Source organism: Leptonotus elevatus, chromosome 1 (assembly GCF_054856555.1).
Source record: "Leptonotus elevatus isolate MCC_2025b chromosome 1, RoL_Lele_1.0, whole genome shotgun sequence".
NCBI classification, from domain to species: Eukaryota; Metazoa; Chordata; class Actinopteri; order Syngnathiformes; family Syngnathidae; genus Leptonotus; species Leptonotus elevatus.
Genome location: NC_141239.1, coordinates 53,244,378 through 53,259,743, shown reverse-complemented (window position 1 = coordinate 53,259,743; position 15,366 = coordinate 53,244,378). Strand labels below are relative to the sequence as shown.

The window sequence follows — 15,366 nt, the reverse complement described above, 5'->3', positions numbered from 1 at the left end:
CAGTAACGTTGTTTGGAACTGGTCTAAGTAGGCTGTCACCTTTGGACTGTTGTGTTTAAAGAGGTTGCAGTCACTGTATGTACACTATGGGCCCTATTCTCATTCTCAGTGCAAAACGCTTTCTTCTCAGTTTCTTTCTTTTGGTTTATTTCCTAGACTAGTGCTGGTAGATGAGGGCGTTTGCACAGAAGTGGGAGGGAATACAGCCGACTTCCAGCCCAGGTAAGCAGCTCCCAGCACAGCTTCTAAATGATGTAAAGTTGGCCACTGTGGATGGATACTTGGAGACTGCCTTCCACCCTTGATCGTGCGTCCGGGTGTGACAGCCACTGGCCCCCGGCCCCGCCACCACTCATAGTTGTGCTGCTTTGTCAGGAGGGTGCTATTTAACTCATTCACTCCCAGCCATTTTCACTGAAGCAACCCCCTTCGCTCCCGGCTCTTTTACTGAATTTTGTCTGATTTTGCAAGACCCACAGAATATTCTGTTCTATTGCTATAAAAACATGCAACCTACCAAAAGAAAGTTTAAAGTCTCTTCTTTCATCAGGAAAAAAGTAAATTTCTATCTGTTTCCATATTACAGCAATTAGCATTAGAATATAGCTAAGTTTCGTCATTATTCACAAACCTGTTGAAAACACTGGGAAAAGAGGTTGTTGCAACATGGCCCTGGTTGATCTCTTATACTCTGCTGCCACCCGCTGGCCGTTTTTTGTAATAACAACAACCTCTTCATGTCAGAAGCTGTATCAAATCATTCTGTGTGATCTAGAATTAAAAAAAACATGAACAAAATTTATAAATAGGTTTTGGGGAGTGCAGGACAAAGTAATAAAAACATATGTTTGAATGAGTTAGTGTTAATAATTCATTCAATGAATCGATTTCTACAATGATTCAGAGGGATTGTCCCACACAGTTGTTATATTTATGAATGAAATACGATGACATACACCACACATGTCTGCCTGCATCTCAATCAAACCCACCAAACCGTCGTCCTTACAACCTACGCCACAATTTAGACCTGCTTTTAGCTAGTCTAAAATCCAGTGTACTTTTGGTCTCAAAATTGCCGCCTGCGGCACAAATGTGACACATCCAAAACAAAAGTCAGACTATTCTTAATAAGTAGAACGGTTGCAAGGATGATTTACTAACACAATGTGGTCACAGAGCCTAATCAATTGGTCTCAGGGTAGCAGATTACTTATTTTCTTTCTTATTTTAACTTTAAGTTACTGTGCTCGTGAAGGCTTTAACTTGTTGGCTTCTGATTGTAAAACGTGCCATCTGTAGCAATGACAGTTGAGAGCTCTCCTTTCTATATCCTCCATGTAAAAGTTGGGAGCATAGTGAGAAGACATTTATGTATCCTCTATTTACTGTATGTGGAACAAGTAGCCGCACACATGCTAGTACTGTAGATAGGACACACAAAAAGGCAGTAATATTACTGATATACACACAGTTCGACAGACTCACAAGCACACTCACACATACATAAAGACACATTAAAATACGCAACATGTAATGTACACGCACACGACATCATCTCACGGAGCGACGGCTGAGTACATTTCATGCTACATAACGAGACGTGCAGCACTCTAACCCTTCCCCCTTCTTTCACTGACACTAAATCTGTCTAATCCTTGTTGTTATGGTCTGCTCAGCTTTTTAAACCCTTATAACCCCAAACGAGAGATTTACGGGGCGCCTATGTTTCCATTTGGTCCATGTGTGGTTGCACAAATGTTGCGACACAATGTCATGAGCACAAATTCAGTTTTGTTTGCAGGTTGTGCTAGTAGCTTCAATTGTAACTGTATATACAACAAGAATAAACGGTCTAGAGGAAGCACACAATATAAAAACAGTGGTAATCTGATCTGTTGACTGATCTCTGCCTTCTTAATACAGGAAAAACACACACACACACACACACACACACACACACACACACACACACACACACACACACACACACACACACACACACACACACACACACACACACACACACACACATACTTGTACTTATATAATTGTGAGGACATCCATAGACATTCATCCTTCACCTAACCCCAACCATCAAAAATGATTGCCTACCCGCATTCCTTACCCTAACCTCAACCATAACCCAATTCAAACCTAAACTCTAAAACCAAGTCTTGACCCTCGAAAAGAGGTCTTGAGTTGTGAGGACCGGCCAAAATGTCCTCACTTCACAAAAATGTCCTCAATCTGTTGGTTAAAGACGTATTTTAGTCCTCACAACGTAGTATGTACACCCCCCCCTCCCCCCCCACACACACAAACATTGTTCATTGCATCTGTTTTGCTCCACGATATAAATAGGAATTTTGTTCTCTTTGAGCCATAAAGGCCAACACAAAAACTTGTGTGGTTATAAGTGTTAAAAAGACAACCATTTATTTTCCTATCTAGACAATCATGATCTTTTTTTACATTTTGATTTAGTTTGATTTTTAGTCAGAGAATTATAGAAAATACAGACAGGATGAGTAACTAATGCTTGGCAAACAAATCCAACTATATGAGAGCAGAGCACCACGATTGTTTGTCTGCTTGCCATCACCTTCTTAAAATATTTTCACTAAACTGCTTTTTCAACTTTTTACAAATCACTGTTCCCCCTTTGTAGTTCAAGTCAGCTAAAATTAGCTTCACCTCACCTCTGTGACCTTAATGAGACAAAAAAGATGTGGTTGAGGTATAGCCTCGCTTTAATTTAAGGGATTTCAGAAAAATACAATATAAAAATTACAAGTATTTTACAGTATGTATAATTTTTAATAGCTTGACTCACGGGGTTAATTGTCTAGTTGTAGTGGATCTCCGTGTTATTTCAAGACAAATGAAGCAGATACAATTCTGGACAAATTCAATATATGTGTAATGCAATCGTGTATCGTTCCATACCTGCATGTCTATGCATCACTTAAAAAGCAATCACATTTGAAGATGAAACGGCATTTTTATTTGCTTTATATTAAATTTGAACCCCCCCAAAAAATTAATGCAGTATTTGTTTTCCTAATGAAAGTCCTTCTTTGCACACACCCTGATATTGCCCTGTTGTTTTTTGTTGTTGTTTTAATTGGAAAATATATTAAATCAATGCGTTAATTAATTTTCCATGCTTTATGTTTGGGTGTTTTTTTACAGCCTAGCCTGTCCCGCTATTTCTCGGATTATTTATTTATTTATTTATCTATCTATCAATCTACAGTTAATGACTTGTTTGAAATGCTATCTATTCTGGGTGTAATTCTATTATTGACCCCCAGATGGTAGCACACAACTTACTCTGAGATGTAAGAAGAAGAAGAAGAAGGTTAATTTTTATAATGTAGATATACAATCACAGACTTGCCTTACAAGTCTGAGGTTTGGGATTTAAATCTCAGCAGTCTATTCCATCTTTTTTTTTTTTTTACCACAATCCAAACATTTAAATTGATGGTAAATCGTCTGTCGGTGTGAATGTGTCTATATGTGCCTGCTGTTGTTTGTGTCCAGGGTGTAGCAGGCCTCTTGCCAAAGCCAGCTGGGAGAGTGTCCCACTCACTCGTGCCCTGCTTTCAGGATGGAGGACTGTGGATGTGATTTTGGGATTCAGTGTCCCAGTTCTTGCCATGGTTCCTCTTCCTGTTGCGTTCTGCCATCACCACGGCCGCCACCACCGTGACCAGCACGGTGATAGTGATGACGAGTACGGTGGCGGTCTCTGCGATACACAGCTGGCTGTCTACCCAAGCCAGAGAAGCCCCGGCCAGCTGCGGCGGCAGGTGACAGGTCACGTTGCGGTAGTCATCGATGTGGAGATGGCGGACGTAGAGGATCTTGCTGAAGACGCGGTGCAGCTCACAGTCGCAGCTCCAAGGGTTGCCTGGTGACAAGATGGCAAACTCATGAATTTGTGGGGGATCAACTCCATAGCAAATAGCTCATATCCGCAAGTAATTGATGTCCCACCCCTTTGCCGCTGCCTCAAAAGGTTTATAATTAGTGGTGCACATTAGAGGTGCGCAAGTGGGCATCAGCACTAAGAAGTGTGTCAGGTGATTAATTTTTTTAATCGTAATTAATCGCATGACTTCAATAGTTTTATATCTGTTCTAAATGTACAGTAAAATATATTTTTTCTAAGTTTCCATTCTCTTGTTTACTTAAAAGTACAAAAAATGTTAAATAGAAATATGGCTGCATCTTTTAGTCATTGTTACAGCAATTTCATTATAATTCATAAAATTGAAATAAATTTGAAAAAGATGTACTGTACTGTAAAAAAACGAGTGTGATATTGATTTGTGTTAACGTCATTTTTCTGCCACTAGATGGCATAATTGCAAAGTAAGGGGCGGTCATTAATCACGTGTTTAAAAAAATGACAGGCATAAAAGGAACTTTAAATTAACTCAAAATTAACATACTAATTTTGACACCCCTACTAAAAATATAAACGTGTGCACCAGAGCAGGATTTTTGACTGAAGGTACTGAATGGAATCACTTTGTCCAAGCTTATTCTTGATTTTTAAAGTGTTCTTTAGACTCCTAAATCTTTACCCAGCTACAGTTGGCATTGGATGGTACAATTCATTTATTCTCTTTCTTTATATAGTCTTTTTTTTTTAAAGAAGAAGTAGAAGTCACTAAATATCGACAATACAGTGGTACCTCGGAGTTTGAACATAATTCGTTCCTGCGAAGTGTTCAAAGTCCGAATTGTTCAACCTCTGTAACATTTTTTTCCCATAGGAAATAATGTAAATGCAATTATTCCGTTCCCAAGCTCCAAAAACAGAAAATTCTCATTTTAACTCTTTGACTGCCAGACGTTTTCAGAAAAGGGATGCTGTCAGTGCCAGCCAATTTAAGCATTTTGACTGATGTTTCAAGGTCCACAGAAAATGTTCTGTTTGGACTATGGAAACACACATACTACCAAATGAAAGATTGAACTTTCATCTTTCATTAGAAAAATAAGTTTGTTTCTACCTTATTCCGTTCTTTAGTAATCAACAATAGAAAATGGTTAGTTTCACCCGATTTCGCTTGTTTTGGACCCAAATACGGAGAAATCAAGCTTTTAGTGAAACGATATTATTTCATGCACTCTAGTGAATTTTACACTTCTTTTTGTTCATGAATGATGCCACAAACACCTAAATAGTGCTTTACTTCTATAAAACACTACCACCAAGAATGAAAAAGTGTTTTTTTGATAGCAAAATACGTTTATTTACATTCAACAGTGTAACAATTTGACAACAATTTGGCAAACTATTTACAAATGTGTGCAACTGTGGTGCTATTTACAATTATGTGGATGTTTCAACGACAGTTTTTCTTTTTGTGTAACACTCCCCTGCGTGCAAGGAGACGCAACATGATTTGCACAACAGATTCGTTTCACTGCGATTGCCTCTTCGCGTGCAGAAGCTACACTTTCTTGCAGGCCGTTTTTTCCGGGGAATAGCAAGTATATACTGCAGTGTGTGTTGCCATAAAGTCTAATATCAGGATCATGTTACGGTTACGTTACGGTGGTGTTACGTCTGGCTTCCTCATGTCCTTCAGTTGCTATACCGGGTGGTAAGAGATGTTCTGATCCATCTTATCCACTCCATTCATGGTGGCATCGTAGTCCAGAACCAGAGTCTTCTCCGTGATCAGACTGTACCCGCTCCTCCGATGAATATGCATTGGACTCGGGGACTTCATTGTCCGATCGAATGTCCGCTTGTGCAGCTCCGGCGTTAGCAGCACTAGCTGGTGAGGCTTTATGACGTGAGAATAAAGGCCGCGTCCAACTGTGGCGTCAACCTCGGGATTCACCATCATCATCATCATCATCAATGTGCATTGGTCGATGCTTTTCGACAACTCTCCATCGCCCGATCGAATCTCCGCTTGTGCAGAAGTACCCGGTCGGTTGTGCTGCGCGTTTTCCGGCGTTAGCAGCGCTAGCCGGTGAGGCTTACTACGTGATCATAACGATCGCGTCAAGGCTTCCAACTTTGGCGTCAAGCTCGGAGTCATCATCATCATCGTCGACATCAATGCGCTTTTTAGTATTGATCGATGCTTTCCGTCTTTGAAAAAAATGCTCAAGCGCGAGCTGCTTGCAACCGGTCGCCATTGTTGCTTCATCAGCCATTGTTGCATCATCAGCCATTGTCTCCTCAACACTCTAGCTCCGCCTCACGTCTTCTACTGACGCCCACGGTGGGCGGCCCACCCAACCTTGTGCAAAGAGAGTCATCGCTGCCATCTAGGGGCCAAAACGAGTCATTAAACTAACTAGATCTGCTTGATACTTGATACACAGCTGCCCAAGGCTTTCCTCCACCCGTTTCCCAAAAAAACCCAAAAAAAACATAGTGAACGTCTTTTAACGTCCTCGGCGCCCCTCCGTAGGTTTTTACTAAACGTTTTATAACCTTTATGGCGGTCAAAGAGTTAATTTCTATTTATGTTTTTATTTTTTATTTTTTTATAGTACAGTACAGTTATTATTTAAACAATACAAAATACCTTACCTGTTGTGGTGTGATGGCATCAGTGGATGATAAATGCTATGTTAATGCTAGCTTTAGTTCAGTGCTGAGTTTGTTTATTTTACATTGGGCATATTGTTAGACTACTAAGCGGTCCTTGCATGTGTTGTTTAACGTCAGGCATGTTGTTGAACAGCTAAGGGGGGTCTTCGTGCCAGTATTTACAGAAGTAGTCACGGTAGTTACAATGGCGCGATAATCTCCTTCCTAATTCCACTGTGGTTCGTAGCACTGAATGTTTTTCTTTGCTACCGCTGGCACTGTTGTCTTTTTTTTGTGCCCATGGTGAAGAAAATTCCTGTGGAAAAATCAAAATGCACTCACGAGTATGGAGCACCTCCGGGAGTATTCACGATCTGACTGGAAATGAGCAGTGCAACGTCTCAACTACCACAACGTGAGCATTCCGCATTGCTCGGCTTCACTCGTCTACCCATTTTCAAGGTATATTCGGCTTAGCTTGCTTTGCTTGGGTGTTCGAACTCCGAAAATGAGTTCAAACTCCGAGGCATTTTTTACTCCGATTTTTGGGTTGAAGTTCGAATTGTACGAGTTCCGAGACGTTCAAACTCCGAGGTTCCACTTTATTTCTAAATTGGCAACAATGAAGCTCTCCAGCTCTTGTTGGCTTGCTCTGCCCACACACACACACACACACACACACACACACACACACACACACACACACACACACACACACACACACACACACACACACACACACACACACACACACACACACACACACACACACACACACACACACACATGAAAATACATATTTGACAATGTATTTTGTCTTCATAAAGGCTGCAAGGACAGCCACAGATTGAGCTCAAGCGGGCTCTAGTTTGCTGTAATTCTGAGTTCATTCATGAGGTCGGTGGGTCAGAAATCAAATGAGCACCTAACATCAATATCTGGTGCTCATTTGAGAACCACACCAAAATTGTTATGTGTAAACAACAACCCCTGTTCATAATTGTCTTAAGACACCACAAGATGGCGGCAAATATCTGTACTTCTATTTAATTACATGAACAGTTGTCTATTTTTACAACGTTTGTTAATTCACACGTTTTGATAGCTTTTGTTAATTTGCCCACTATTTGACTGCTGTTCCTAAATTATTGACCACCATCTTCATAGTCGACTCTATTAAGTCCCTTTCTCTTTCTCAACTCACCAAAAGTGTTACAACAATAATGAACAATGATGATGATGATAACACATCCATCGATTAACTGAGGTAGAATGTCGTTACTCGTTAATATTAGGATAAAATGGCTAATACATCAAGTGAATTCATCATGGAAATTGTTTTCCCCTATAAATAACATGAGATGAGTGAAAGCAGCAACCTGCAAGCTGGATGTGTGTCGCTGTTGTGTGCAGATTGACGAAGGTTTTGAATTTCAAGTGCTGCAGGTTGTTTCCCCCCAGAGCGAGAACTGCCAGGCTATAGAGAGGAGCCAGAGCCTTCGTGTCGATCTCGGAAATCTTGTTGTGACTCAGCTGGAGCACCTACACAGGCAGACGGACGGACGGACGGACGGATGGACAGACAGATGGGTCAGACTTATGTAACAGGGATTTCCCTAAAGAATCATCCGGTGGACTTTCACTGTTACCTCCAGTCCAGGCAGCATATCAAGGCTCCCTTGGAGGACTACCGACAGTCTGTTGTTGTGCAAGTAGAGCTGCCGGAGTCTTGAGAGGCCCCTGAACACACCAGGGCCCACTGACACTAGATGGTTATGACTGAGGTCCAGTTTCTCAGTGTTGTCCAGATACTCAAAGCTGATGGAGGAACAGATGCCGTAGAGTAAGAGGTGAGTTAGTTTATTGCAGCAGACTTTGAGCAAGAGGTGGACTGGGCCCTTCACTCTCTCACAACGTAATCTGGTCCTAAATCCCAAATTCTTACAAATCAGATAATCAGCATGTTTTTGTATGTTTACTGCACTCACAGAAATATTCCAAGCATAACTTAAGATTTATGTAATTTTTTAGACGACAAATTTCCATTTACTTAATATATATATATATATATATATATATATATATATATATATATATATATAATTTTAACACAAACCTAACAAATAAACCTTATATGATACATATTCATTGTTTCTAATAAAGCCTATTTGTTTGAAATGCATAATTCTCAAAAGGTTTATGTATTTAGTATTAATAAAGTATAATTACTCTAATAATAAGGAAAATATTTATTTAAAAGGCATACATTATGTTTTATGTTTTTGGGATGAAACTAAATGCAGATATGTCATGTCTCAGTGAGGTATTTTGAAAGTCTAACTCTCCTCTCGTTTCAGGTCACTTGCCTTTCCTCATGTGGCGTCTGTGTCTGCCCCATTCCTTGATTGTGTCCACCTGTTCCCAATCACCCTCATGTGTTAAATAGTCTGCGTCTCCCTTGTCTTGTTGCCAAAGTGTCACGTCCTGTGCATGGAAGCGGTCCCACAGTTAAAATCCAAAGACCTTGCCTTGCCTTGCCTTGTCTTGCCTTGTCTTGTCTTGTCTTGTCTAGTCTAGTCTTGCTCTCGTGCTTTTTTTGTATCCTGTTTTTCCCTCCTGTTTGGAGTGCCCTTTGTTACCCTTTTTGAGTGCCTTGGTTCTTCCTCCAGTTAGGAGCGTTTTTTTGTTCAGCAGTTTTTCCCCTCAGTCAAGAGGTGATTTGTGTTGAATAAACTGCAGCCATTGAGGCTAACCAAATCACTGTGCCTGAGTCCTCCCTGCCTCACCTTGACAAGACTTCCCAAAAATGTAAAAAATAAATAAAAAGTAGTACTTTATTAATACTAAATACATAAACCTTAGGATTATGCATTTCAAATAAAAAGGCTTCATTGGACTAATGAATATGTATCATAGAATGTTTATTTGTTAGGTTTATGTTAAAATTATCCCCCCAAAAAACTAAAAACTAAAGGGAAATTTGTCATGCAAAAAAAAGAATCGCGATTCTTATTTAGTACGATTTAGAATCGATTTTAAATGTCCCAAAATCTATTCTATTTTAATTATTTTATACTGTCTTGTCTTTGTCTGTGTGTGCCTTTATTTGGAGCGCTGTTCATGTTGTACCTGGTTTGGCCACTGAGGGGCAGTGTGGTTCCACGCGGTCTAATACACTGTTAAGTTGTAGCCACATTAGAGAGTAGAAGGAAAAAGTCACGATCAAGTTATTCCAATAAATGTTTTTTCAGCGTGGAGCCGTTCTTTTGAATGATAAAAGTGCCGCGTGTAGCGCGCTAATTAGCATTAGCGAGTCAGACTGGAGTAGATCATTACAATTCCTTGCACATCTATAGATTGATGCAAAAATCATTGTCAATCAAATCATTATGAATAAAAAAAATCGTTCTTAATCGAATCGCAGACCCAAAAATCTGAATCGAATTGTGAGACATTCAAAGATTCCCACCCCTAATATACATATATACATATATATATATATATAAAGTTTCATTAAAAATGTAGAGCTCATCATTGAACCAGGATCCAGCCTGCTGACTAAGAAAGAGATGTAATGGTGGTCTAAAACTTGCCATAGTGCTGCAATTGCAGTTTCATCCTGAAAATAGGAAGATTTAATGGAGCAGCACCTGAACGCAGACAGATGATGTAAGTTGTTGTGCTCCAGTCGCAGCTCCCTGAGAGCAGACAGGCTAACAGAGAAGTCAGCAGGGAGACTTGTCAGCTGGTTTCCACTGAGATCCAACTTCTCCAGATACGGCAGTGAAAAGAAAGCCTGGATATACGTAAAAAAGAATAACAAGAAAAGAAAATTATTCACTGCTGCCCCAAACCTGTGTATTCTCCTTCCTCTGTATTCCGACCTGTGGTTGAAGGGCCTGTATGTGGCTGTTGGCCAGCACCAGCACTCGTAAGGACCACAGCCCAGTGAAGGCTCGGTTACAAATTTCACTCAGATTGTTTCCTCCCAGTTCCAGCAGCCAGGTACCGTGTGGGAAGCCCCTGGGAACGTGTTGGAGGCCACGCTCACGGCAGTCCACCAAGTCAGTGTCCTGGTAACAAAGGCAATGGCGGGGACACAACCGTGAGCACGCCACCCAGGGGAAGAAGAAGAAGGGAGCTGAGCCAACGAGTAAAAAAAGGCTGGTGGTGAGGAGACGCATGCTTCCTTAGGGACAGGAGCAACTCTTGGATGAGTAGAGAAGCGGTGGTTACATTCTGCACGGTCAACTGTCAAAGTCAGCACTGGCACCTAAAATAAACAAATGGCCCTCTTATTAGTCATTATTGGCTTTGTAATTAATTGTAGCTAATCTCATTGTAATCAAATACGCGCGGTTTACATAGTGGAAGTGTTATGACTCGGTGGAGACTGCACTGTAAAAAACAACTTCTCGCAAGTATATCGCACTCACCAGAATTAAGTAACATTTACATGCAACAATGCAACTAAAGATTAAATGTAGGAAAATATTAAGTAACTATCTGACTAAATGTAATTATAAAGTTTCTTACGGTAATGTAATATTTAGTTATTGTAATTAGGTCATTGCCATTGCCTATTTAGTAAATCTTTATAACATGAAATGATTACCAATATGAAACAAATAGTAATTGTATTAACTTTACTTAATTACACTGAACTCTTAATTCAATAGATCTTAGTACTTGGACTAAATTTGTTGAAATAAATACAAACAACCATAGACACTCACACCTAGAGACAATTCAGTCACTTCAATTAACCTATCATGCATATTTTTCAGATTGTGGGAGGAAACCGACGAAGGTACGGTGAGAACATGCAAACTCCACCCAGGAAGGCCGAAGCCCGGACTCGATCTCACGTCCTCTGCAATGGGAGGCGGACGTGCTAACCACGCACTCACCATGCCTCTATTAAACCAATGACAGATAATGTTAAAGAAAGCCCTTTTGTTTAGTTCTGGAAAGCAAAACAGTCACTTTCCAAAAGAGACTCAAATTGCAAAATAAAATACAAACAACTTACCCTGAATTTAGGATTCATTTATAATAAATTATTCAAATTGCAGAAATGAATGACAACTTCAAGTTTCAGTCTTTGTTGAAAACAAATTGAAATGAAAAATTATAGCTACAGGTTAAAAGTTAAGCAAGACACTATATAAGTTGAAAACTGAATAATACAAAGTTTTATCTTTCCTGGATGGCATTAAGCAGGAAAAATTATTTAATAGTTAAATGAATGAAAAGCACACTCATATATTGCGTTAGTGTAATTAGTGTACAACGTGCATTATAATGTACGTTAAGCATTTAAACATGTCAAATTATAGAAATTTCTCTCTCTCTCTTCCTAGTACGGTTTACTCATTTTTAGCACTTCTAAAATTAAACACAAAAAGTGAGTAAATCTTAATTATTAATTTAATTTAAAATGTATTTCAACATTTGCTGTAAACACATGATAGAGAAAATAAATAAGTGGCACATTGAAGTATACCTAATGTTTTTAATTATTTTTGAATAACTGAAAAAACATTAGTAAATATAATTACGAAGGGCACAAAGTAATTTTTATCAGTGTGCTCGTGCGCCTGTCCACAAAAATAGAGCCCGATGTGTTTAACCCCTAGGCGGTATATTGTGACCCGTTTTGGGCTTTTTGATGTTTCTGACCAAGTCATTTCAAAACGGGTAAAAAAAAAAGAAGTAAAGTTTGTTAATTAAATAGACATAGAGTTGAACTTCAACAAAAGCTCTTAAAATACCTCTTTGCATTGGTAGCACTAGCATGCTTTCATACTCTCGGTGACCATTAAATCTATTCCTACCACCCACACTAATCTAAATTTGTTGTTTAAATGTGTTTGACCTTTTCGTGTTTCACGATCAAATAGTTGCATACATAGTTGCAATATTTGCCATAAGTTCCTGTAAAAACAACCAACGGCCCACCAGTGAAACAGCAGGTGGCTACATAAGTTATGTGACAATTTAGTAGAAAAACACAGATGAGGCAAGTGTTTTAATGTCACTGACTAGTTTTATGTCTTAAAGGAGTATACATTTCATTCTAATTATTTTTGTTTTATTAATTTATTATTATTGGTGTTATTATAATTTAATTATTTATAGGAGTATAAAATTCATTAATTTTTTGTTTGATAAATTTATTATTATTGGTGTTATTATTATATTTTTTTTATAGAAGTATAAATTGTATTCATTTTTTTGTTTTATTAATTTTTTATTATTGGTGTTATTATTTATTTATTTATGGGAGTATAAAATTAATTATTTTTTTGTTTGATTAATTTATTATTATTTGTGTTATTATTTAATTATTTATGGGAGCATAAAATGCATTAATTTTTTCGTTTGATTAATTTATTTTTATTGGTGTTGTTATTATTATTATTATTATTTATAGGAGTATGAATGTCATTCATTTTTTTGTTTTGTTAATTTATTATTATCTGTGTTATTATTATTATTATTAGTTTATTTATAGGTTGTATACAATTCATTAATTTTTGTGTTTAATAAATACATTAATTAATGTTGGATGTGTATTGACAATGCTGTTTTGGCTGTAATTATCTTTAAAGTGCTTTCGAAGTAATGTTGAGCTGGGTTGAGTTGATTTTTTGTGTCTTGCAGTTTCGTACCACTAACCAGGTGACCGGTAACTTGTCGGGGCATTTCCACCAGTCCTGAGTCTTTTCCTTCCTTTAGTAATATTAGGGGCATCATACATCATTCTGTCTATCATTGTTCATTCAAAAGCAATATGTATATACAAAAATAGTGTGGTGACCTGAAGGAGCTCCTATAGCTAACGATAACCATGACAGATTGATGATGTGCACCTTTGCACAATTAACGCAGGCATAATGATAATGTTCGCAATGTTTTTGACTTTAATCATGTTTTCAGTGCTGCCTTTCAAAACAAAACTAAAAACAAGATTATGCATATTGACTTTATACTAATTTTACTTGTGTACTTGTATTTCTTTTATTTTGGGCATTTTATTTTTGATTCATGTATGTTGTAATACATATTTGTCACATTATTGACGTTTTATGTTCTGCTACTATTCTTGCACTACTCATTTTCTTTGACTATGTATATGACCTTGTACAATCTGAATGGCGCCCATAAAAATGAAATGAATTATTATTATTACTTTTTCATACGTTTTAGTGCTATACTGGGAGACTATTATCCAAGCAAACCACAGACACACAAAAAACAGGCAGAAACCCCCAATGGGTCCTTTTTCCATCAAATGAGGTCTATGTCAACATGCATATTAAGTCATATACTATATCATTAGGCAGGACAATCATCTCTTTACCTAGTCTGGCCATTCTTAAAATAAAAAAAAATAAAAATCATATTGACATTTAAAAGCATGTTGTACTAATCTCTCATGAATAACACGTGTTTTTGGCACAGCTTTGATCATCCGAACGAGTGTAATTACATCATCATCATTTAAAGTGGAACAGCTGGATGAATTCCTTTCTGATGCGTCTCTGCCACACTGACAGCATACAACTAAACTCCACTTGACTATTATTTGCTTGAAGGCTGAATGGCCTTTAAACAAATGATAAGCAAAGAACAAGATACAATCTAGCAACTGTTGTGAGTGCATTTTGATGTTCCTATATCTCAAAAATGCCATTCATTTAAAAAAAAAAAGTCAACATTTAAATGGCAGCGTATTCAAAATCCAATTCCGACAAAAACAAGTCTTATTTATAAAAATTTTGCAAAAGTGGACTCACCGTTCCTGCTGAAAGTCCATCCTGTCGCACAAAACATTCCAGGAAGACGATCGCGGTGACCAAATGATGATGATGATGATGATGATGGGAGGGACTTTGGTGCAGCCAGTGGCTGTGTCAGTAATCCCGTAATCCTTTCCAATCACCAAATGTTTCCTCTCATCCACTAAACTGGCATCTCGTCAGATGTTTTCATCCACCCTGTTTTCTCTTAATAACGGCTGGTGGGGTGGGGGTTGTGGTGTCTCCACAGTCATCTGTTTCACTCACTCCTCCATTATTATGTAAGACTGTTACAGTGCAACTTGGACTAGGAATATGCACTTTTGAGAAACCCGTGCTTGCGTGGGTTTTCTCCGGGTACTCTGGTTTCCTCCCTAATTCCAAAAACATGCATGGCAGGTTAACACTCCAAATTGTCCATAGGTGCGACTGTGAGTGTGGATGGTTGTTTGTCTCTGTGTGCCCTGCGATTGGCTGGCAACCAGTTTAGGGTGTACCTTGCCTACTGCCCAAAGCCAGCTAGGATAGGCTCCAGCACCCCCCCCGCAACCCTTGTTGAGGACAAGCGGTTAAGAGGATGGATGTATATAGGAATGGTTTTGTGTCCCTTTACAGATTGGTAGATGACTCTTACTTTATTTCTTACAGTGTGTGTGTGTGTGTGTGTGTGTGTGTGTGTGTTTAAATTTCATCAGTTTTATGAATGTCCTTTTGTTTCTTTAATGGCATTTTGTTGCAGCTTTTTGAGTTCTGTTTGCCGACTTAATTTCTATAAAAGGTACTATATTGGTGATTTCTTAATTAAAACAGGTCTGGAGGTAATCAGGCTTGAAGGAGACCTGAAATGAAAATATTAGGGTATCCAGAGGATGGTTGTTGTTGTTGCAAAGCTCACGTTAGGACACCTTTAAGGTGTGGTCACTGAAAATGAACTCTGATTTCCCCATTTTTGGTAATGTGATTCGCTTAATTCATGATTTTCAAGAG

The 15,366-nt window shown here is 38.5% G+C and overlaps 1 protein-coding gene across 1 annotated transcript; it reads right to left on the bottom strand.

Annotated features, from left to right (window-relative positions):
* Window positions 1–2,735: 2,735 nt before the first annotated feature.
* Window positions 2,736–14,611, bottom strand: LOC147184619 (uncharacterized). Its single transcript, XM_086069688.1, has 6 exons — window positions 14,377–14,611; window positions 10,459–10,847; window positions 10,225–10,370; window positions 8,224–8,392; window positions 7,954–8,116; window positions 2,736–3,919 (listed from the first exon to the last, which is right to left on the bottom strand). Exons 2-6 carry the CDS (start codon window positions 10,756–10,758, stop codon window positions 3,612–3,614), a joined length of 1,086 nt encoding a protein of 361 aa, XP_085925814.1. The 5' UTR covers window positions 10,759–10,847; window positions 14,377–14,611; the 3' UTR covers window positions 2,736–3,611.
* Between the last annotated feature and the right edge of the window lie 755 nt (window positions 14,612–15,366).

What these genes read in the sequence shown, in the direction of transcription:
- LOC147184619 (XM_086069688.1), bottom strand. Translation starts at nt 10,758, where the DNA reads ATGCGTCTCCTCACCACCAGCCTTTTTTTACTCGTTGGCTCAGCTCCC. An exon ending in TACAGGCCCTTCAACCACAG is followed by an intron (nt 10,371 to 10,458) that starts GTCGGAATACAG and finishes ACGTATATCCAG; the next exon opens with GCTTTCTTTTCACTGCCGTA. An exon ending in ATATGCTGCCTGGACTGGAG is followed by an intron (nt 8,117 to 8,223) that starts GTAACAGTGAAA and finishes CTGCCTGTGTAG; the next exon opens with GTGCTCCAGCTGAGTCACAA.